The following is a 24649-nucleotide window of genomic DNA, read 5'->3' as shown; positions in this document are numbered from 1 at the left end:
CCAGTAACGTCTCCATTGGAGACCTTTTTGTTACTGTGTTTGGCATATGGAATACATCACGGGGAGCTTGCCAGGCTCTGCCGTGCGGGCGAGATACTCTCGGTAGCTTGCCGGGCTCTCCAAAAGGGGCGGAGGAATCGAACTCGGGTCGGCCATGTTGGCTGCATGCAAGGCAGATGCCCTACCGCTGTGCTATCGCTCCAGCCCAAAAGTTGAAATTTTAGTTTGCTATATTCGGTTTGATTATTTTAAAATTTAAAAGATACTTTTAAAAAAGTGAAATATAAAGTTCTGGACAATGTCAACTTCTTAATTTTTTTCTTACAAATAATATTTAGCTAGCAGTATTTTTTTATAAGACAGTTCCATTTTTATTGTATTTTAATTAATGAATCATCGTGAGGTACAGTTACAGACTTACAAACTTTTGTGCTTATGTTTTAGTCATACAACAATTGAGCACCCATCCCTCCAACAGTGCCCATTCACTATCACCACTATATCCCCCCCCACCCCCCCACCCCGCACCATTCCCTTTTACTTTCTCTCTCCTTTTGGGTGTTGTGGTTACTTAGCAGTATTTTAATTAAAAAAAAAAACAGCATTTGGGCTGGAACAATAGCTCTATATGCTGAAGTGTAAGCATTTCATGCATATGCTAAAAAATCGGGTTGGAGTGATAGCACAGAAGTAGGGCGTTTGCCTTGCATGCAGCCAACATGGCCAACCCGAGTTCGATTCCTCTGCCCCTCTCAGAGAGCCTGGCAAGCTACAGAGAGTATCTCGCCCGCACGGCAGAGCCTGGCAAGCTCCCCGTGATGTATTCCATATGCCAAACACAGTAACAACAAAGTCTCCAATGGAGACGTTACTGGGCCTGCTCGAGCAAGTCGATGAACAACGGGAGAACAGTGACAGTGACAGCTAAAAAATCATTGAGGTTTCCATGTGAATTATGTTTGTCACTGTCACTGTCCTCCCGTTGTTCACCAATTTGCTTGAGTGGGCCCAGTAACACTGTGAGACTTGTTACTGTGTTTGGCATATCGAATACGTCACGGGTAGCTTGCCAGGCTTTGCCACATGGGCAAGATACTCTCGGTAGCTTGCTGGGCATTCTGAGAGGAGCGTAATGAACAGATATATCTGGGATACCTAACATAACTATCACTACAGAGAAATACATGCTTACATTTAGTCAAGCATCCTGATATATGTATTCTTCGGTAAAGTCTCTTTTTTCCTAAGAATCCCAGTATACAACTATCTGTGCATTGTATTCTCTGAGATATACCGGTTCTATGAACAAACTTGACTTTTGGAATTCTTGAACACTTGTTGCTGCTTATGCCTGCATTAACAACTATCTGAACTTGGGGCTAGAAGGATAGTACAGACAGCAGGGCACTTGCAGCAGGGCACAGCCCAGATTCAATCCCCATCATCCCATATGATCCCCAGAGTCCTACCAGAAGTGATCCCCAACTGTAAGCCCTGAGCATAGCTGAGTGTGTCCCAGAAACCAACACCAAAAACAAACAACAAAAACCACCAAAACAATACCAAACATTTACCTGAACACTGGGAAAGGATAGAAAACTGATTTCTGAAACACATGCTTAATCTGCTCCCATAATGCCATTTCTTTCAATGATCAGATCACTGTATTTAGCTAGAAATTTCTAGCTAAAATATAATAGTTATCTCAAATACCAGCATACTCCCCACATCAACCACACAGTGAAACAAACAAGCAAACAGACAAACAGCAGTAAGTAAATGAAACACGAGAGAGTTTCCATCTTGCCAATTCAGAACTATCACCGAGCACTGCTATAATACATCCATAACAATTTGCGCCCAGGAAATGAAGAATTTTATAAGTATACAGTTCAAAGAAAAAGTTAGAAAAACCTTTTCAAATTCCAATTTCTATTCAGTAGAGAGAGAGGTCCCTTCTTGTATTGGGAATTCAAATGGGTGATAACAGCTCCTGACCCAGCTGCCCTGAGTGTCTCTCACCAACAGGACAGAGTGAGAAGAACATCTCTTATCTCGCTGCAGGATGGCCCGTCTGCACTCCCTCCTCTGTCCAAACAGCTGCCTATCTGGCAACCTGCTCCCAGCATGGGGGGAACAGAGACACCATTGACTGGCTGGATTGACTTGAGAATGAAACCTCGGGGACATGAGCCCCCAACCAGAGGCATGGAGGTTGCTACCTTCCTTGTTAATGGCACTTCTATGGGAACAGGAACCAACTCTGCCAGAAGACATCCATAAAATGCAACCATGAACATCACAGGGTCGCTGTTGGGGAACACCAGTGCCACCTACAACAACAGAGAACACCATGGAATTCACATAAGAATGACAGTCATTTTAGAACCTGACTGAAAGAATTTAGACTTTCTAGATTACCTTATGGGTTAGAAAATGTAACTCTAGGGTTAACTAACTTTCGGTCTTTAAGTTTCCACATGAAGCAAAAAGTTTTAAATTTCTGGGTTTCAAGGTTATCTACACAGTGTTTGTGGGAACTAGATTTTGGTGGCAGGTGAGGGAGGGATCTTAACAGCTGTCAACCATTATCAACTAGCTTCCATGAAAACACCTACGCCAACATGAAAACTAATAAGGAATCATTCTATCTAAATATCTTCCTAAAGAAAAAGCCTACAGCAAGGCATAAGTTGGAGACATCTTCATTGAACTAAAAGGTATTACAGGAAACCTAAGCTGAGACCCTCTGCAACTGGGCCCTGAGTTCCGTGAGTGATCTCCATTCCTCTCAGTCACCATGATGCCACAGTTTAACTGTTCTACTGGATCTCACATTTTAACTTTAGTCAAAACTTCTTTAAAACATAAAATTTTAAATTGTGTGAATAAAAACAGTATCCCTCCCCACTCCCAAGGTAACTACATTTTGAATGTCACTTTACCATTCACTTTCACAAGTTTAAATATACTTACATGCTGCTACCTCACATCTTGTCTTTTGAAATATAAGTCCCAATTATATTCCCTGTTAATTTTGAGCTTCCTGCACCATATTTCTCTTCTCCCATTATTCCAATTTCCAATTCTCATAACATCTGGTAGAAGTAAAAGCTATTGGGGCCAGAGTGATAGTACAGATGGTAGAGGAACGGTTGCACTGCATATGGCTGACCTGGGTTCAATTATTGGCACCCCATTTGGTCCACCATGCTCCACCAGGAGTGATCCCTGGGCACAGAGCCAGGAGTAAACCCTGAGCTCCACTGAGTGTGGCCTCAAAACCAAGTAAATAATAATAAAAATCAAATGAAATCTATGACGGAGTAAGATTTTTATAATTTTAAAGATTATAACTGTGCTTGAAACAGCATGAGAACAGTCAGAACACTATTTGGGCAAAGAGTTAACACAGGGCCTTTGGAGATCCAAAATAACATATAACATCTTCCATCACAAGGGAAAATTCATGCTTTTATATATACATATATATATACACACATATGTATATATAAGAGCATATAAGAGCGTAGCTAATATTTAGAGGTTGAATTTCCAACACGCTCATTTGTTGAAAAGGGCAAAGGTGTCTTAGAAAAGTTGATGCAGACAGCAGATGCTGGAGAAGTGTGGCCCTCAGTCCAGAGACTATATAATACAGAAACAGGCTCTCAGACACTTATTAGGGAGAGTTAGGCTGACTTGTGATGGCAATGTCATCACAGGAAGATGGGTCTGCCACCTCTCAGAATATTATCTCACTCACTGAGATACATGGGTGCTCTTTTAAGTTAGTCAAGTCTTTATGTGGCAGGAATTTCTTTCAAGAAGAATAAATGAATGGCTCTAGCGCCAGCTGCAGCACAGCAGTTACCAGGGCTACTGATGGGCTGCTTACATTTCTTTCCTTCCAGTGTTGACATGTCCATACATGTGTCCTTGCGTCCTGCCTGGGCCTCTCCTGGGGCTACATCCATCATGTAGACCCTGCTCCCTTGTTTACATTCTATTTCCCACTGGGGATTCTAGTTTTTACCAGTGTCCAAGTCTCCAACCTGGACCCTCTAGTGTACTCAGGTTTCCTCAAGTTTTCCTGGAACAGTGCTGCCCAAAACAACTTTGGGCCATGATGGGGCTGCTTGGGGTCCAAGACATCAGATATGGCTGCTATTAGCCATGTGTGGCAACCAAAATTTTTATTTTATTCAATTCTGATAGACTGAAATGGCCACAATTGGCCACTCTCAGTCCAGCTGGTAGTGTAGGACACAGACCTGAGCTCTGGACTCCCCCATACTCCATTTCTACAGGTAGATAAAAGGAGGCTATCTGGTCACGTGGGAGTGGGATGTGAATGGAAAGAAACTGCCTTGAATTTCAAAGTAAGGTCATAAAATTTGGGCTTTGAAATTTCAACATTATTATCTGATTTTAACATTTTGATTACAGTTAAGATATCAAACATAATTCTGCTAAATAACAAGTGAATGGGAAATGAGAATAAAAAGAAACTGTCTCATGATAACATCACAAATTTCTCCCATCCATACTTACTGATTTCCTTGCCAATTTTATTTTATTTTGGTTTTGGGAGCACACCCAACAACACTCAGGGCTAGCACCTTAATCTGTGCTCAGAGATCACTCCTGGCAGGTCTTGGGTTCCGACCCCTCCTCTACAATTTTAAGCCCTTCAATTAAAGGTATCAGGCTAACAGTTGAGGGAATAAAACTTTTACTGTACAGATCTTAAGAGTCTCTGTTTTTATTCATGAGAATAAAGTTACATTCTAGTTACTTACTCTGTCTCCAGGTTTCAGCAGTGGTTCATTCTTACTAGTCAGTTTATTAAGCAGAGTATAAGCTAGCTTTAAACTCCGATTCCAAAGTTTGCCTAAAACAAAACAAAAATACTAAGCAATGTAAGACTTACACTAATAACTAACACTTCAATGTAGCAATCAACCCCCACTGTTCCAATCAACATCAACTTTAAGTATCCTATACAATGTTATAAGGAACATCATCATTTTCTATTAAAGCTTAGCTCTTTTCTTAACCCAAAAATGAAACAGGATTTTATTATAGAAAATTTAGAAACTAAAAATTCAGGGGGACGAGCTGGAGTGATAGCACAGCGGGTAGGGCATTTGCCTTGCACGCGGCCAACCCAGGTTCGATTTGCAGCATCTCATATGGTCCCCCAAGCACCGTCAGGAGCGATTCCTGAGTGCATGAGCCAGGAGTAACCCCTGTGCATCACAGCGTGTGACCCAGTCAACATTTCATTATGAACACACTTTCATGTCCTTAAACACATTTCAACTGCATCATTTATAAGAGTGGCATACAATCCATTCCATCTTTCCAACAGTTCATGAGGCAGGTCTTGTCTACATCTTTGCTTTCCACTAAGAGGAAGATAGCTAGAAACTTGCCTTGAGGCCCTTTCCCACCCACCCCATGCCCACACCCAGCACTGTCTCTACCTAATGCATGGTCCTGAGGCCTGTGTCAGAAGGCCAGCTTCCCAAGAAAATGAGGAAAAAGGCAAGGAAACAAGGAGGTAGGTCAAGCTACTGAGGCAGGAAGAGAGAATCCCTATAGCACCCCAACTCCCTGGTACAGTGCAGTACAGGGCACAAGATCCATCACTTAACCCTATGAATCCCATGAATGTATGTACAGTTGTGCCCTCGGAAGGAATGCTCAAATTTCACTCCAATACTGCACTCAGGTATAGCTATCAAATGAGACAACTGTTCAAAGTGGAAAGTAAATGAGGAAAGGTGTTAAGAACTGTAATACATAGACTTCCAAACTAAATTCAACTAAATATATAATGGGTGTAGCCCAAATTAGTTTTAATTCAAGAACTCAGAGCTTTAAGAGAAAATCAACCGAATTCACCACAATTAACAGAATAAATGAAGAAATATAATAAGCATTAGGAATTTTTAATGTGATAAAAGATATTCTGGAAACTCCTACAGCAGTAATGGAAAATAATGAAGGTACCCTTGGCACCAATGGAACTGGGAAGGAGGAATGACAAGAGGAAGTAAACAAAACCACCATTATTTCAAGTGGCATGACATACATACGAATGTCATATAATTGAAACTATCAAGGTGAAGGATGTGGAATCTAATAGTGGAATGTTTTATTCCTATATATCAGCAATAAACAGTAAATTTAAAATGTACTAATATAAGATAAAAATAAACATGTTTGGACTAGTGTGATGAAAGGATGAATGCATGCTTTACATGTGAACTGCAGTTCCTGAGCACTGCCAGATTTGGAAAAAGGGGGAAAAAAGCAGGAAAATAATTATAAATATGCCTGGGCTGCAGAGACAACCCAATAGGGTATACTCTGAATGCAGGAGATCCAAGTTCAATCCCTGGTTCTGTATGATCTCTTGACTAGAGCTGGCAGTAACCTCTGAGCATCACCAAGTATGCCCCCTGCCAAAAAAACAAATAAAATAAATGAGTATATCAAATACCAAGTAGCAAACGCTACAAAAAGTATGCAGTATCTTCACATAAAATTATTGAAATCAGGTGAAAAACTGAATGAAGAGAGGTTACTCAATAATGCAGAAGTATTAATTCTCTTCAACTGGTCCAAAGGAATCGGGATTTCAGTGGCTGTCAATGGCACTTGACAAAGTGAAGCTAAAACAACAATGAGACAGACAAGATAGCCAAGAAGCACTGGAGGAGAGGGAAAAGATGAGGCTTTCTGTGCTGCCAGGGGTTAAGAGTGTGGTACTGAACAGAATATCATGGAGGTAAAAGAAAAACCCAGAACAGAACCACCCATGCTGGGCAGTCCATTCACAGTGGAAGCACCACTAAGCAAGAGCAGTACTGTGGGAATATGAGTGGATATTGTCCCCTTTTTTGAAAAAGCTGATAATACAATTGATCCCTACCCTGTCCCCAAAGTTACTGCCCTACATATGAAAGGAAACAAATAAACATGTTCTCCCAAGGTATCAGGGAGTTTCCTTATCAAGCCATAAAGATTTGGAGAGCTCATGAAAGAAGATCCTTAAATAGCCACATAAGGACATACAGAGCAAGTGACATCAGCCATGGAATATGCATACTAGCACACAACATCTGAGTGCAGCCCAGATCACAGAAGCCTTGTGTGCTGGTGAGGGCTCCACCCATAGTGACAACAGGCGAGGCTGCTGGAACGCTTAGAAACTGTCTGGAAATGTCTTACAGCTAACTGACCATCACCATGTCACTGACATCCCATCTGGTGCCTGTAAGCTTATATATTCAGAGCACCTGATAGCACCATGCAGTTAGCCTCCTTCATCTCGGGTGGGCACACGAGGGAGAGTTGGCAGTTCTGCACACCAGAATCTATCAGTGAGAGAAGACTGGTCCACACAACATCATGCTGAGAGCACACCTTTCACACAACTTAGCGAAAAAGGCATCACATGGGCAGTCACAGGAAAACGAAAGATCCCCAAGGAAATGGGGATCTGGAAGTGCCATTGAAGTGAGTGCTGGTGCCAAGTGTTCACTCTGTGAAAGACATCAAGCTACATATTTATGACCTGTGTTACATATAAACACACAAAAATGCTCGTTCGACCAACTCTCCGGCTGGATGAAATGGCTCATTGAACCTCTGAACCAAACAAGTATGTCACCACCAGAGGGTAAAGGGTCCCTTCTGAGAGAAGAAACAAAGGGAGCACCTGGGGAGAGAAAATGTCACGTGTCTGACACTGCTGGCACTCAGAAGTCTTTTCTGTCTTACTCATCAAGCAGTCTATGTGCTGCATGTACATGACATTTAATTGCTAAGCCAGAGCCCCACAGTTTCCCACTGACACTTGCCATAGGTGAGGGTATAGACTGCCTTCCCTGCTGTGTCCAAAGCAGTCAGACAGGAGGCTTTGGGATGCATGGTGCCCCACTGCTCCAAGGCGGCCAGTAGCGATGGTGGCCATGGTGATGCCAGGGCCACAGGCTCCCCTTTCAGTACCACCGTCTGGCTTCCCTCAGGCTTTGGTTGGTTTGGATCTGGTTGCTGAACTATAAACAAAATTGAAAAATTGAAAACCAACATTTCATAGTATCAGGCTCATATCATCTTAAGCATTCGAATTTTATAATTCTTTCCCTAAACTGTCAAAGAGGGTAATTTATTTAACATGATGCTGGCACTGCAATTTGTGTTAAAGCATATCAGGTGTGAGCCACTGGTGGTATACACCACCGTCAACGTGTTAAATATCCTTCTCAATCCAAGACAGAGAAGGAGCCTTGGTTACAATGGCCACACAGTAAGACCTGAGAGGTGGTATAAGGTGGCTTAGACTGACAACATGAGGGCCAGTTCTGATGAAAAGCAGCAGGAATTAGTCCTAGTCCTGCAGGAGAGAGCGAGGAGGAACACCACTTCCATCTGGGCACCCAAACAACCAACACATGTTGAAAAAAGATTAAGCAAATTACCTTTACCTCATTCCTACCAGGGATGGAGCTATAATACAGTGGGCAGGGCGCTTGCCTTGCACGTGGCCAACATAAGTTCAATCCCTGGCACTACATATGGTCCTCTGCACACCACCAGAAGTGATTCCTGAGCTCAGAGTCAGGAGTAAGCTCTGAGCACTGCTGGAAGTGAACCAAAGAATAAAAGTATTTACCACTAACCTCTGACTGTGAACTACTGAATTCTGAAATCTAAATGGTATTCTCTGGTTAGATGGGGTACACACAGTCACAGGCTATAGCTCATAGTAAGCTGTTTTCCCTCATCTTCTCTATAGCTTTGTATCTCTTTTATTTTCATTGCTCTGTTGGAAGAGGAAGGAACTTCACAGCAGTGCTGGAGACCACCAGGGCTACACCCATTGGTATGTGGGAGGTCACGTAGTGCTGGGAACCGAAACCAGGATTCTGCAATAATGTGGGCCAAACCAGCCCTTACAAGTACACTTATAGACAATAAGAACTAGAGCAGAGGCACAGAGAAGAGCAGACTTAGCTGTGAGGAACGTGTCTGCTCAGACAGAGCCGCAGTCATGCACACTGCCGATTTCACACACATGCCCACTAACATTCAGGACAGAGAAGATATGCCTTATGGGTGCTATAAAAACTAAGCCAGGAAGAAAAACATGCACTTAAGTCTGCAGATCTAAAGCCCAAGCCCCCTCACCTTCCAACAACTCCTCAAAATCATCCACAAAGAATTCCTTCAGTGGTGGGCGCTTTGGCCTCTTCAGGGTGTTCAGAAGCTGCTGGATTTTGGAGGAGACTCTGCTGTTCACAGGGACACCTGTCACACAGGAAGAACAAAGGAGAGCTAACATGGTCTTTCCATGTAGTCAGAAGGGGATATAGGAGTAAGTTCTGGTGACCTCTACGCTGAATGCAAACATTTTAACAATTCAGTTTACCAATGTTCCTTCCCAAGGGGCTAAACTATTCTACTGATCTATCTGTGCATCTCTATTGGGCTTTTTGAGTTACACCCAGCAGTCCTCAGAGTTTACTACTGGCTCTGTGCTCAAGGAACCATAAATGGTTCTAGGGATCAAACCAGGGTTGGCCACGTGCAAGACCAAATGCCTTAACCCTCCAGACCCTAGACCATTTTACATTCCCAACAACAATGGCATATCTAACCAAGAAAAAGACTAACGATCATGTTTAGGAGATGGTTGGTAAGTCTTTTCAAGAATTTTCTGCTCCATTTTGTCCCCCAACTTCCCTTAGGAGAAGCTGGCAAACTTTTCCTTAAAGGGCTAGAAAGTATTTCAGGCAGCAGGGAAAGTCCTTGCCATGAGCAGGAAAGCAGCATAGAACAATATAGGAAGGGTGCCCATGCTGTGTTCCTATGGAAGTTTTTTTCCAAATAAAAGGACAATTCATAGACTACTGTGTGCCAACCTCTAATTTATTGTGATTTGGGCATTTTTTGCCTTTATTTTTCGGTCCCCCCCCCTCCCAAGTAATATGAGGAAGGTTCTCATTCCTAAAGTTTTTCCAAAAAAGTTTCCAGTGGTTTCAACGGCATTTACTCAACAACTCAACTATCTTTGGGACACTGAGGTAAATTACTTTATTTGCAAACTAGATTGACTGATAGTCAATCCAACAGAAACTATTTGGGGTTTGTCTGTTTGCTTTGCGCCACACCTGGCAGTGCTCAGGGCTTACTGGCTCTGTGCTCCAGGACCACTTCTGATGGGGCTCAAAGGACCATATTCAGTGCTGGAACTCGAACCTGGATTAGCTGTGTATAAGACAAAGGCCCTGCCTCTAGTACTATTTCCCCAGCCACCTAGGGAAACTCTTAAGAAAATTAAGATGAACGAAGACTAAAAGAAGGTATTAATAGCATAAAGCACACCTTGATAGAAAAATCAATTACAAGGAGTAAAAAAAAAAAATCAACTGAAACTAACCCACTGCTTAGGAGCATTAAAACATACATACAGTGTTGGGGGACTGGAGGGATAACACAGCGGGTAGGGCATTTGCCTTGCACATGGTCAACCTGGGTTCGATTCCCAGCATCCCATACGGACCCTTGAAACTGTCAGGAGTAATTCCTGAGTGCAGAGCCAGGAGTAACCCCTGAGCATTTCTGGGTCTGACAACCCCCCCCAAATAAAAGCTTAAATACAGTTCATTAAACCATACTCTTTTTTAAAAAAAATTTGGTACATTAAAAATGGGCTAGAGCAATAGCACAGCAGGTAGGGTGTTTGCCTTGCACGCGGCTGACCGGGGTTCAATTTCTTCATCCCTCTCAGAGAGCCTGGCAAGATACCCGTGAAGTATCTAATATGCCAAAAACAGTAACAACAAGTCTCACAATTTGTTGTGAGATGTTACTGGTGCCCACTCGAGCAAATTGATGAAAATCGGAGGACAGTGCTACAGGACAGTGTTACAATGCTACATTAAAAATAAACTTCACGGGGTTTGATAAAAGACAGTGCCAACTGTTTCCCAGGAAATGGCATAAATAGGACACACTCTGAAGATCATGCTGACATCTCTAGGCTTGCTAGGCCAGGACACTCACACTGCCCCAATGACTACACTAAGGCCAAAAAAAGAAACTTCCCCGTTTATTTCCCCACTGTCCTAGAGGCCCAACTGCCCATATCCAATTTAAATCTGGAGCCAACAGAAGAGAATGTCCAGGGGTGGGGTTCAGGTACTTGCCTTACACACAGCAATCTGTGGTTCAATCCCTGGCACCATATAAGGTCCCCCAGGCACAGCCATGAGTGATCCCTGAATACCATAGGGTGTGACCCAAAAGCACACAAGCAAATCTGGGGCCTTCTCTTCCCTTGTCTTCTCATCCCCACTGACTGACAGCACAGATATTTTTGTTCAAATGCCTGTACACAGGTCTCAGCTCATAGGCACCGCAGACCAAGACTGACAACTGGCTCAAGGAAGAAAGCACGGGCCTAGAAAGAGAATCTGGACTCTGCTACTTTAGAAGGAGAGATACTGACCCCCTGCTGTTTCCAGGACACTCCTGCTGCAGCCCCGAGGAACACCTCTTACAGAAGTCAGCTGTGGACGCTCGCAGGGCGCGTGCTCCACAAGGCCTGTGGTGACATCAGGAGGGGCAGCATGCATACCTGCTTAAAAAAAAAATTCAGAAGAGAAAACGTTCTTCATTTAGAAAAGTATTAAGTATTGTCCAAATACCATTTGACAAAAGCTTCACCTCCCACTTTCTGAGTTCTAAGCAAGGAATGTGTCATTCTGATTTTTTTCTGGTTGACTTAAAGGCACACCAGTATCCCATGTACTGGGAACTCCAAGACACATATGTAGGACACACATGAATGCTCACAAAATCCGTACATAGAACTACCCACCCCAGCAGAGAGAGTTGGTGAGTCCACCTTTCCAAACAAAAAAAGGCCCAGGAGGTTCTAGTTAGAAGTTCTCCCGCAATAAAACAGAAACAAATTACTTAGGGCTAGTGATATGAGACCATTCTTTATAATATTATGGATAAATGAACAAGAAAAAAGAGGAACTGCAGAAATAGTACAATCGGTAGGGTGCTTGTCTTGCATGTGGCCAACCTTGGTTTGGTCCCAACATCCCATATGGTCCTGAGCACTGCCAGGAGTGAAACCTGAATGCAGTGCAAGAAGTAAACCCTGAGCATCGCTGGGTGTGACAAAAAAAAAAAAAAAAGAAGAAGAAAGAAGAAGGAGGAAGAAGGGGAAACAAGGGGGAGGGAGGGAGGGATGAAGGGAGGGAGGGAGAGAGGAGGAGGAGAAAGAGAAGGAGAAAAGAAAGGAAAAGTGTTAGGGCCTGGAGAAAGCACAGGAGATGCTTGCCTTATCAGACTCAAGTACCACAAAGGGTCACTCCTGAGTACAAAGTCAGGAACTGCCCTTGAGCATCACTTGGTGTGAACCAACATCCTCACCCCCGCCCCCCAACATACACACCATTAAAAAAAAAAGTGAGGATTGTATAAACTACAAAAAATGCGTCTTGAATGTTAACAAAGATTGAATCTGTTTCTCTAGGAAGAGACAATGCAGACTTTAGAAGCTGTTACTGCTCCCTTTACCATGTGAGATCTAGAAGGGGGACAGTCTCATATCTAATTTTCTGAACGCATGCTGTTGTGTATCATTGTCTTCCAGGGCACACCCACCTGTCCACACACACTGTTACTCCTATGTAGCCCAGGTTACTATAGGAATAACTGGGATAACTAAGTTCACTACCAGCACAACTATGAGGAAGTAGGTTCTGCTGGGTGTACCAAGCACAGGGTAAGAAGGGGTGCCTCACAGCAGCAGGCTTGTACTCCAGTCCATGTTCTGACAGACACCTCTGTGTCACATAAGTACTTAGATACTCTGAACTACTATATTCCAACTACTTCTCTGTCACTTCAGTTCTAGGCAAAATGCAAACACCTTGTCTAAATAGATATCAAAAGATGAAACTATATGGAAACAAAAACACAACCTCAGAAGTTACCAAGCAGGAAGAAAACATCAAAAGGGTTCAACTTTATGATGTATTTTCATACCATGGAAAAAACTTGATGCAATTACATTTTAGAGGCAGGAGAGATGATAGTACAGTGGGTAAGTGTTTGTCTTGCATGGGGCTGACCCAGGCTCAATTTCCGGCACTGCATATAGTCCCCTTTGAGTACCACAATGAATGACCCCTAAGTACAGAATTAAGAGTAAGCCTTACCGAGCACTACTAGGTATGCCCCTTTGAAAATAAAACAAAACAAAATAAAACAAATTTAAAAATAGATTACATCTTAAAGTATGTCTGCCATAAAGTTCTTTTTATTTCAACAGAAATCTCCACACTCTTACACATTTAGAAAGAGAAATTATTTCAACTGTGTTTGTGAAAAATGGCATAGATCATCATTTGAAAAGTCGTTTTCAAAACATCTGCATTAAAAACAAAATGCAGGGGCTGGAGAGAGAGCACAGCGGGTAGGGTGTTTGCCTTGCATGCGGCCGACCCGGGTTTGATTCCCAGCATCCCATATGGTCCCCTGAGCACTGCCAGGAGTAACTCCTGAGTGCAGAGCCAGAAGCAACCCCTGTGCATCGCCAGGTGTGACCCTAAAAGCAAAAAAATAAATAAATAAAATAAAAATAAAAAAATAAAAACAAAGTGCAGGGGCAAGACCAATAATACACCAAGTAGGGAGACTTGCCTTGCACACAGCCACATGGGATTGATCCCCGGCATCCCAGACAGTCTCGCAAGTACCGCCAGGAATAATTCCTGAGTGCAGAGCCAAGAGTAACCCCTGAGCATAGCTGGGCATGGCCCCCCAAAACAAATAAAAACAAAATGCATTCAAAATATAAATGAACCACTATAACTGAAAAATACTGAAAACATAGGTATTTGTAGTCTCATCAAATTTTTTTTAAATTTTTGGGTAATACCCTTTGATGCACAGGGGTTACTCCTTGCTCATGCACTCAGGAATTACTCCTGGTGGTGCTCGGGGGACAATATGGGATGCTGAGAATCGAACCTGGGTTGGTTGCGTGCAAGGCAAATGTCCTACCCACTGGGCTATCGCTCCAGCCCCTCTCATCAAAATATTTTTATAAATCTGATTTTATTGATTCAAGATTTTTAAAATATATTTTAAAAAATACTTCTACTTGTGCTCGCTTTGGCAGCACATATACTAATATCGGAATGATACTGAGAAGATTAGCATGGCCCCTGTGCAAGGATGACACACAAATTCTTGAAGCGCTCCATATTTTTCCTCATGGTATTTCACTAATAAAAATAAAAATAAAAGAAAGGAAAAAAATACTTCTACTTAATATAGTTTGCCTCCATTTTAATTTTTATTATTTATTCATTTTTCCTAATGCTAGAAACTAAAACAGGGATCATTTTCTTGGTAAGAAGGAACATGAGATGGGGCTGGAGCAATAGCACAATGAACAGGGCGTTTGCCTTGCACGTGGCCAACCCAGGTTCAATTCCCAGCATCCCATATGGCCTCCCGAGCACCACCAGGAGTGATTCCTGAGTGCAGAGCCTAGAGTAACTCTTGTGCATAGCCGGGTGTGACCCAAAAAGCCAAAAAAAAAAAAAAAAGGAAGGAGGAACATGAGGGGCCATATCAATAGTACAGCAGGCAGGGTGTTTGCCTTGCACACAGTCAACCTGAGTTTGATCCCTAGCAACCCATATTGTCCCGAGTGCAGAACCAAGAATAACCCCTGAGTATTGCTAGGTGTGACCAAAAATTAAAAAAAAAAAAGTTAGGACAGGCAGCATACCACTTCCCACGATGCCACCTGTGCCTCCCATGCCCAGAACAGGAGAAAGAGCATACACTTATGGGGCCCTTGGGTTTCAAGCCATCTTGTTACCAAACATTTTGCCAATGTAAAGGGAAGGTGGTGGTATTGGGTGTGGGGCACAGAAGGATCTGTCCTGGGGGCTGTGGCAGTGGCTACTGACCTACATGGGCGTGGACAGCAGGGCCTGAGGCAGCAGGTCGCCCTCCCGGGTGAGATGAGGTGGAGGATGCGGAGGATGAGGTGGATGAGCCCTGAAGAGCTCGGTCGAGCCAGGGCTCGACGTTGGAATGACTCTGAAGCGGAGTGGAGGTGAGCCGCCCGGGTCGCCGTAAAGAGCCCTCATCTTCTGAGGCAGATGACGTGTCTGTGGTTAAAATAAGGACGAGAGGCATGACGCAGGAAAGAGGACAAGGTTCCCACTCTAGCAATTGGGCCCTTCACATTGTGCGTGGCAAGCTTAAAGCACATATGGCTATACTGGGACAGAGCCAGGGTCATCCCCAAGGTCAATTTCACATGGTCCAGACAGGTAAGGCACTCGGGGATCTACTACAGTGCACTGGTCTCACTGCCTGCATCCTCAGAGCACTGGGCTGGAGGGCACCACCACTGCAGCTGTGCCAGCAGTCAACTCCTAAATAGCTACAGTACTTTCCCCAGTAGAGACCTCCATATGAAGGAGCCCCAAAGACTGAGAGTTCTGTGAGAGTTCAATGTTGCTGCAATGCAGTGTGAGCCCCACCCCCCCACACACACCAGATAGTATGATGGTCAGGAGCTCTAGTCCACCCACCTTAGTCACAAGTGGCATAACACTGCAGTCCTCCAAGGACTGGCAGGTGTGGCTCAAAAACAAACACACAAAATGGTGGTTCTTTAAAATTATAGTTATATCTAATTTACATTTATAATCATGGTGACTAGAAATAATACTGTTAAAATTTCTAAGGATTTTTAATAAGCTTTTTATTTTAAAGCAAGGAAGAACTACTCATACCATTAAAATTATCTTGTGAATCTGGGTGTGTTTGATTAAACCAAAACCAAATCTGCTGGTATGTTGCTTTAAAAAGCAAAGAGGCAAAAATGAATCTCAGACACAAAGTCCTTCCCCTGCAGATGCCCTGCTAGTACTGTTCAACAGGAAGTGAGACTAGAAGACTGCTAAGAGAGCTCCATTTGTGAGTTTTCATTGCTAATGGTAATGAAAAGGTCAATGGCAAAACAGCAATAACAAAATAAATAATAACACCCTCCACATGCTCCTTTACTCCCTTTATTTCCTCACTGAGAATAAAATCGGGATGCAGGATGTGCTCAGCAGAAGGGCTCAGTGCCCTTGCATGGAGGAGGCCCTGAGTTCCAATACACACACACACACACACACACACACACACACACACACACACGCACACACCCCTACCTCTTCCAAGTCAGTGAACTTAAGCATTCCTTCTCTTTACTAAGAGACAGTATCATCTTAGTGAAACCACTAACATCTGTACAAGAGGACTGTCAGAAGCAACTGTCCTGGCAGGAACACCATTGTATGCACAGATTTTCAGAGAGGAACCCTGTACCTCTGTTTCCAGACCTTCCGTCCCCACAGGTCGGAGGCATCATGTCAGACTCTATGCAAGTCACTGCTGACACTGAGATCAATACCTGGAGGGGTGTAGGTCTCCACAGATGCATGTGCAAGAACAGATCGTCTTTTTGAAGGCATAGGCATCTTCCTCTCTTTGTATTTGGCCAAAGCTGCTTGCACAGCTTCAGTGTGAACATCTACACAGAAAAAAGAGCAGCAAAAATACTTTTTATCAGGTTTGCACTTACATGACCACATTTTTATCATGCTGAGGCTACATATCCATCTCCATAAGTTGGTTCTGAGTTCACTGAAGAATCCTTTGTTCAAGGGCTGTCGAGACAGGATAAAAGCTAAGGCTCTTTCCTTGCATAAGGCATCACAGTGTTTCTGGAGCACCACCAGGTACAGCCCTGGAGGTGCCTCAACACTGCAGGGTTGTCTTCATGATCCCAGAAGCAACAGATCCTCAGTGCTGCATCCTTGGTCCTCAACTGAACCATCAGCCCCAGTTGGCTGAGAATCTAAGAATCACCGGGAAGGGTGCCAAGGCCTCCTGAACACTGCTTGAGAATAGCACAACCCCATTACCATCACTCGCTGAAAAATATAAATGATTAAATGGTTCTTTGTCCATATATTTGATTTTGAAACCATGTATTTTTATTTCCATAGTTATTAATTAAAACTATTTTTTAACCTTGTTTAGAAGAATAAAACAAATGACCCTAAGTGTGTCTGCAGTGGTCAAGACAAGGGAGATACCTTAAAAGGTTATGTGTATGCTTTGCATGCAGAAAGCCCAAGTTCAATCCCCAGAACCGCATGGTCCTCCTAGGCACGGCTGTAACTGATCTCAAAGCTCTGAGCTTGGAGTAGCTCCTGAGCAGCACAAGGAGTGGCCCAAAATCCAAAAGTTTAAAAATAAAAGGATGGGGTCAGAGAGAGAGAGCAGAAATTAAGGTACATGTGGCCAACCAGGGTTTGATCACCAACTACCCCACAGAGTCCCCCAAGCATCACCAGAAGTGACCTCTCAGCACATAATAAGAAGTAAAATCTGAGCACTGTTGAGCATGGCCTCAACTCCCCCAACCTACCCCCCCCACCACCACCAAAAATAAATAAATTAAATAATCCATGGAAAAGAGACAGCAAAATTAACTGGTCACCACTGAAGATTGTCAGTGAATCAATTTATTTGGTATTTGGCAGTAGTTTTATTTTGGGGGGACCATACTCAGCAGTGCTCAATGCTGACTCCTGGCTCTATATTCAGGAATTACTTCTGGCAATGCTTGGGGGACTATATTGGGTGCTGGGAATTGAAGCCAAATTGGCCTTTTGCAAGGCAAGAGCCCTATCTTCTATACCAACATTCCAGCCCTCTGTAGAGTTTTATAGGTACTAGGAATTGAACCCAAGATTTCAAATATGCAAGGTACATATGCTAACTCTGAGCCACATACCCACCATTGTGTCCATTATTTTCAAAAGGAATAAATTAGATGGAAACACCCTAAAAAAAGGTCTCATACCAGTTAAGAAAAAAACACTCGGTTTTTATTGGGGAGGGGGGAGGTGATGGGGTTGGGGGCACACCCAGAAATGCTTAAGGGTTACTTCTGGAAGTGTTTGGGGGACCATATAGGATACTGGTGATCAAACCCAAGTCAGCTGTGTGCAAGGCAAGCACCCTACCTGCTGTACTACTACTCCAGCCCTAGTAGTACTCTCCTGAGAGGAGAGACCAGCTTCTCTGTGAAGGACGGCAGAGCACACTTCACCACCAGTATACTTCCAGGTGGAAGAGCACAGTGTTGAAAGCAACTGAAGGGAACCATGATCTGCACATACATAGCCATCTCATACAGATTGGAGGGAGGACCCCAAAAGATTAGGAAATACTGCAAACATGTTATCAACCATTTACAATAATGGATCTTACTTGGATCCCAAGTAAGCCCAAATAAACTTTTGTTTTGGGGCCAAATTTGGAGGTGCTCAGGGGTTATTCCTGGTGGTGTTCAGGGGACCCTATGCGGTGCTGGGAATAGAACCTGGATTTATTACACACACAGCAAGCACCCTACCTACTCTACTATTTCTCCAGACCCTAAATTTTGCATTAAAAGGCATATGAACATTTATTTGCACATCTGGTATTAAGAAACTATTATTTACTGCTTTGACATGATCTTTTAGAGTTGCATTCTTTTCTAATAGTGTTCAAGAGTATTACAACATCTAAATGAAATACCATGATCTCTGAGATGGGCTTCAACATCAAACAGGAAAGGAAAAAGTAGGTGAGTTTTAAATAAAGGAATCCAAGTCTAAAAATGGGTAAGAACTGTAGGAATTGGAAACTGAGTCTGAAGGGCCACCACTTTAGTAAGCCCACTCTAGTGTATGCCACGTTTTTCTCAATGAAATATTTTAAGGGTCCAGAGTGGTCATACAGCAGGTAGGACATTTGCCTTGTATGCGACTGACCCAGGTTCAATCCCCGGCACCCCATAGTGTCCCCAAGCCTTGCTAGGAATGATCCTTGACCAGAGAGACAGGAGTAAGTTCTGAGTACTTCCAGGTATATCCCCCAAAACAAAAACAAAATTAAAACACTTAAAAATCTTATAACAAAAGAGTTTGTGGAGGGCTGAAGACAGAGCACAGTAGGCAGGGCACTTGCCTTACATGTAGCCAACCCAGGTTTGATCCCTAGCACCCCACAGAGTTCCCCAAGCTCTGCCAGGAGTGATCTCTAAGTGCAGAGCCAGGAGTAAGCCCTGAGCACCACTAAGTGTGGTCCCAAAACAAAACAAAGCAAGAATGAAAGTATTCAGACCAGGAGGTGTCTCAAAGGGCTGGAAAACAAACTTTGCATGATGGAGGCCAGGCTCACACTGTCCCCTCAAGCGCTGAGCCAAGAGTAGCCATGCACCACTGGGTATGGTCCAAAAGAGGGGAGGAGAGAAGAGGGGAGGGGAAGGGAAACTGTCTGAAACTCAGAAAAGGGGACTCTCCAAAGATTCCTAAAGGCTTCCCTCAGAAAGCTGTGCATGCACATTCTCTGGAACACAGGATGATTGTAGTCTATCATCATTCAAGAGAAAATGATGTCAAGCAGAAATTTTGGGTAAAGAAAGAACCACCAAAAGCCTAAATTTGATGCTGCAGCCATCCCTCTCTGGCTCTACCTGACCGGAAGCGCTCATCCCGGGAGTTGGTAGGCCGTTGCTTTTGCTGTTTAGGTGCTGTGGCCGCTGTTTGTGAGGGCCCAGAGATCCTGTTCTCTGCAGGCAGGGTCGGATCTACTCCTGAAAAACAATTTCATATGCAGGTCTCATGTCAGCATTTGGTTTCTAATTATGGAAGAAATAAAACAAAACAAACAAAAACCCTGGAAGCAGCACGTATCTGTTTAGCTACCTCCTGTCATACTCTGCACTGTACCAAAGGGCCGAGTACCACAGTTAAACTGTGCCATGGTACCTCCAAGCACAGCAGAACTTTAATCTGAAAGTTGAAGGAGCAGCTCTCTTCACCCCACAGAATAGTCCCTGGAAAGTCCATTTATACCTGTGATTGTTTCCCAGGTACAAAAGAAGGCAGGCCTCAACCTTATGTTACCTATGGTGTCAGTCAGTCAACTCAGTGATAAGCAGCACTAAGCATCACGTGGGGGTCCCATGAAGATACCTGGATGAAATTACTCTGAAGTTCATCATGAGAATACCTAGAATCTTCAGCACTGTGGATGATAGCACATAAACCAGAACTACAGGTGCTTTGATTCTTTAAGATACACTGACTGACTTACTAACTGAAGCAAACTGGCAGAGACAACTCACTCCTAGGTTCAGTGAAAACAAAGGTGGAGGGAAAGGAGACAGGGCAGGAGAAATGGGCAGAGGGTTACTGGTGGCATGCTGGTACTGGGAGTTAGTGCTGAGTGGATCTGACAAGCCCTATTACACACAGAAATAATGAAAGTCTACAAAAAGAAAGAGAGGCCACTGTTTTTCTTATTTCGTATGGTTGGTTTTGGGGCCATACCAGGTGGTTCTCAGAACATACTCCTGGTTCTACACTCAGGGATCACTCCTCGCAGTGCTACAGGGACCATATAGAGTGGCGGGGATCAAACCCAGGTTGGCTATGTACAAGACATACACCCTGTCTGCTGTATTATCTCTCTAGCACCAAAGCCATTGCATTTTGAAGATGTATAATGAAAAAGCACTCCTGAAATATATAATGTATATTGACGTTATCTCAAAAAAAATTTTTTTAAGACTCATCTCTTTAAAGAGATATAAAACCCAATGTGAAATAGTTTGGTGAAAGACAGAGTATATTTTTAACCTGGACAGTTATCAAGAGATAACTTTTTTAAAGGTTACTAAAATTCTCACTCCCACAAGCAGTGTAGAGAAGTGCCACTTCCCCATCCTTGTCGGCACTGAGCTATGTGAAAAGTCATAATTCTGCCAGTTAGGTGGGAGACAAATAGTTCCTTCTCCCTTGCATTTCCGTATTGACCAGGGGCTGAGGAATTCAACGTCTGGTGCCTAACCATAGCTAACCATAGCTCCTCTCTTGAGTTCCTATTCATTATCCAGCTGCTGAGTATATGCTGACAGACCAGATTTAATGGGAGAATTTAAGTGTTTATAAATACTTACCTTGAATGAGTGGTATATAGCGTGCAAGCAGTTTTGCCCTTTTCTTTTCATAGCCTTTTTGAGTGATATCACCTAAAACAATGGGAAAAAATCATATTTCACTTAAGTTCCAATATTTCTAAATGTAATTCATGATGGAAAAACTGGAACCAACTTTCAGTTGGTGATTTATGTACCCAACAAAGTGTACAGGGGCCAAAGCGATAGTACAGTGGGTAGGGTGTCAGCCTTGCACACGGCTGATCCAAGTTCAATCCCTGGCATCCCATATGGTCCCCCAAGCACTTCCAAGAGTAATTCCTATGTGAAAAGCCAGGAGTAACCCTTCAGCATCACTGAGTGTGACCCAAAAAAACAAAAATAAAAGCCCACATTAAAAAAAAAAGTATATAGTTCCTATATGATAGAGCACTGCCTAGCAGTACAAAAGAACAAGCTACTGCTGTACACAATATGGACAATCTAGAAAGCATTGTGGGAATAAGAGAAGTCTAACTTGAAAGGCTATACACTGAGTAATCCTGACTACATATCTGGGAAGATATAACTATGCAGACAGTGGTTGCCAGATGACAGCTATGACAGAAGAGCTGACACTAAGGGGGACCAGAGGATTGGGGGTTTGGGAGGATTGGGGGTTTGGGAGATTAAACTGTTGCTGTTGTGGTGGTGGTCCAACAAATGTGTTTTTGTGTAGAAATTCAGGACCATGTACTTAAAAGGGTTAATATGACTTCTTATGAATAGTATGTCTGTGGTGGATTCTGAACCCACATCACACAGGTAGATTCTCCCAGGCGTCTCTGTGCTGGTACAAGGTGCACAGGGATAGGGGCAAGATGTACAGGTGCCCTGGGCAAAAAAAACACTGCTATACTAAAGGTGCTTCTTGAAAAACCACCACATGAAAATAAGACAGACCACACAGGAAGAGAAAACATGTCTTTGGGGAATCAAACTTCATTCAGCATGCTCTGGGGTCTCCTGGATAATGTTTGAGGCTCACAGCATGTCCGTTGTTTGGGAGATTTAATTTTTAAATTTATTTGGGAGGGAAAATGGGGTCATACCCAGCAGTGCTTAAAGGCTACTCCTGACAAAACTTGGGGGACCATGCAGTGTTGGGAATGGAACTATCGTTAGCTGCATGCAACACGAGTGCCTAAACCCATGTCTCTCCAGCCCTATTTGGGAGACATTTTTTTTAACTGAATCACAATAATATATACAATTACAATGTTGTTCATGATTGGGCTTCAGCCATATAATGTTCCAATACCTGTCCCTTCACCATGTACATTTCCCACCACCCATGGTCCCAATTTCCTTCCCGCACCCTCCCCGCCACTCCCACGCTTGGCCTATACGGGAAAATTTAAACCAGCAATATATACCATGGTTTCCACTAATAGCTTGCTATTTGAATAAACTCAGGGGTTAGTCCTAGCAATGTGTTCAGGACTTGATCCTGGCAGTTCTCAGAGGTGCCAGGGATTGGACCAAGGTTGGCCACATGCAAGACAAGCATCCTATCCTGCCCATTATATTATTGCTCCAGCCTAGAATAAACTCTTCTGTTCAACACAAAGTTCGTAACCAACTTGCTGCTAAGCCCTCTTCACCTTCTACCCCCTGGTCCACCAATAAACAAGCCAAACAGTTAGGACAGCTTTTGCTTAGCTTTTCCTTTAGACAAACAACCGAATGACTGCTCATCTGTTGTGTGAAGAGCCAACCCCTGAATATCTGACAGATCCTAAATCAAGCCTCCCTGAGAGCCTTTGGGTAGGCATTACAATGCCACCTAGGGAAGATGAGTCCAAGTCACAGAAGACCAGGTACAGACTGCAAGGCTGGGCCCAGGAGGGACTATCACACCATCCCTCATCCCCAAAGCTGATGCACTCTATTGTCTCTTCTTTGAGGACACTCACAGATTCACCACTCCCCACAATTTCCCCTCCACACACAAAGCAAGAACCTGTTTCTTTCATCTGTGCTTCCTTCATTGATCCTCCTCCCCACCTTATTTCCCACTGTGCCCACAAAAAAAATGGTTCTACTGCTGTGTTCTGAGTTCAGTATGCTCTAGAGAATGTAGTATAATGCTCTGTGTCCATGTCTTAAGTTTATCTGATGAAATTACATTATTATCAGTACTCTTTTTTTTCCCCCCTCCACTAAGCACTCTATTTTGGGGTCATTTTTTTCTTGTGTTTTGTTTCTGGGTCACACCCAAACTTACTTGTGGGATAGTCCTGACCTGGTGCTAGAGGACCATGCAGTGTCAGGGATCAAAATCAGGGTTCCAACATGCAAAGGCTGGACTCCCCAACCAGGAGGAGTATGATAGGTCATTTTTAAGATCTGCCAACCACAAAGTGATGGCCACACCTGGCTAGATTCATCACTTTGACTGCAGTGATCCTTTGGGTAATTCCAACCCAATCTCTGCAAGAGACATATGACTACATAGTACTCCTTACAAAGTTTCAACCGGGGAACAACTTTTAAGACCCACAATTTTAAGAAGTATCTACTAAAATTGCTTTCTCTGTTACCTAAAAATAAATGTAATTAAGATACATTTAAAATGAAACACTGTCATTATTTGAAAGCAAAACAAGGTGCTGGAGAAATAGTAAGCAGGTAGGGCACTAGCCTTACACATGGCCAATCTGGAACCCCCCAGCATCCCACATAATCCTCTGATCCCACATGGTCCCCTAAGCACCACCATGAATAATTCCTGAGTGCATAGCCAGCATTAAGCCCTGAGCACTGCTGGGTGAAGTCCCAAAACAAAAACATAAACCAAAATAAAATAAAATAAAAGCAAAACATTTCATTTTTTCAGGTTATTAAAAAGATTAAGTATTGATGTCCTAGAAACAGTTCCTGAAACCTATTTCAAATGGGTGTTTAGATGCTACCAGTGCTCAAATAGCATTTACAAATAAAACATGCTCACTCATTCTTTGATGCTCCTAGTATCCAAAAAGCTATGTCATTTCTTTTTACTGAGCCAGCTGACCAGCTATCCATTTCCATTGTCAATTACCATATTATACCTACCAAATACTGACTCAACACCATGAACTTAAAGTAAGCTTCTATCCAAAGTCAGGTAAAAATAAATTAAACCCAAAATAGAATCCAGACTCAAAATGATGACATGAATAGAAAAGGAATTTCAATCCAAGTTTTCTGACCCCAGCAGAGTCAGGCCCCTATACAAAGCACAGACGAGGGGTGATTCTGGTTTCCCAGAGGGACTGCATTAGCCCTGGGGGCTGCCAGGGTCCAGCATCAAGAGAAGAATACTGTGTGATCAGGCTGACCCCCACTGCTACACACGAAACTCACACAGGGGTGTAAATGCAACATCCCTAAAATCGCTAAGTCCCCAATTCAGCAGCCTAGTTTCTAAGAGTCCATAATCAGTGTTTCTTCAGGTTAAAAACTCCTTTTAAAGTCGCACTTTAAGAAGAGAAGCAGTGAACAATATAC

The 24649-nt window shown here is 43.2% G+C and overlaps 1 protein-coding gene and 1 non-coding gene across 10 annotated transcripts in view; one reads left to right on the top strand and one right to left on the bottom strand.

Annotated features, from left to right (window-relative positions):
- Window positions 1-24649, bottom strand: part of DIP2A (disco interacting protein 2 homolog A) — a 75347-nt gene that overhangs the window by 34215 nt on the left and 16483 nt on the right. For 5 of the 9 annotated variants that reach the window (XR_008793229.1, XR_008793228.1, XM_056119306.1 and 2 more), the window contains exons 2-10: window positions 21140-21211; window positions 19652-19771; window positions 16529-16648; window positions 15024-15227; window positions 11528-11659; window positions 9205-9324; window positions 7875-8072; window positions 4803-4894; window positions 2223-2333 (exon numbers count right to left, since the gene is read on the bottom strand). Coding sequence is in view for 7 of the 9 variants with exons in the window: in XM_056119306.1 (XP_055975281.1) it covers window positions 2223-2333; window positions 4803-4894; window positions 7875-8072; window positions 9205-9324; window positions 11528-11659; window positions 15024-15227; window positions 16529-16648; window positions 19652-19771; window positions 21140-21211 (1169 nt within the window). In the remaining 2 variants the exon portion in view is untranslated. Of the gene's footprint in view, window positions 1-2222; window positions 2334-4802; window positions 4895-7874; window positions 8073-9204; window positions 9325-11527; window positions 11660-15023; window positions 15228-16528; window positions 16649-19651; window positions 19772-21139; window positions 21212-24649 lie in introns of those variants that run through there. The other 4 variants (XM_056119307.1, XM_056119309.1, XM_056119311.1 and 1 more) reach the window with 3 other exon arrangements.
- Window positions 14206-14312, top strand: LOC130029031 (U6 spliceosomal RNA). The gene has a single exon (XR_008793247.1). It is a non-coding gene; the product is annotated as a U6 spliceosomal RNA (small nuclear RNA).

This window comes from Sorex fumeus, unplaced genomic scaffold (genome assembly GCF_029834395.1).
Source record: "Sorex fumeus unplaced genomic scaffold, SorFum_2.1 ptg000041l, whole genome shotgun sequence".
NCBI lineage: Eukaryota > Metazoa > Chordata > Mammalia > Eulipotyphla > Soricidae > Sorex > Sorex fumeus.
Note: the sequence above shows the minus strand (reverse complement) of the source record. Positions and strands in the feature narration are given on the sequence as shown.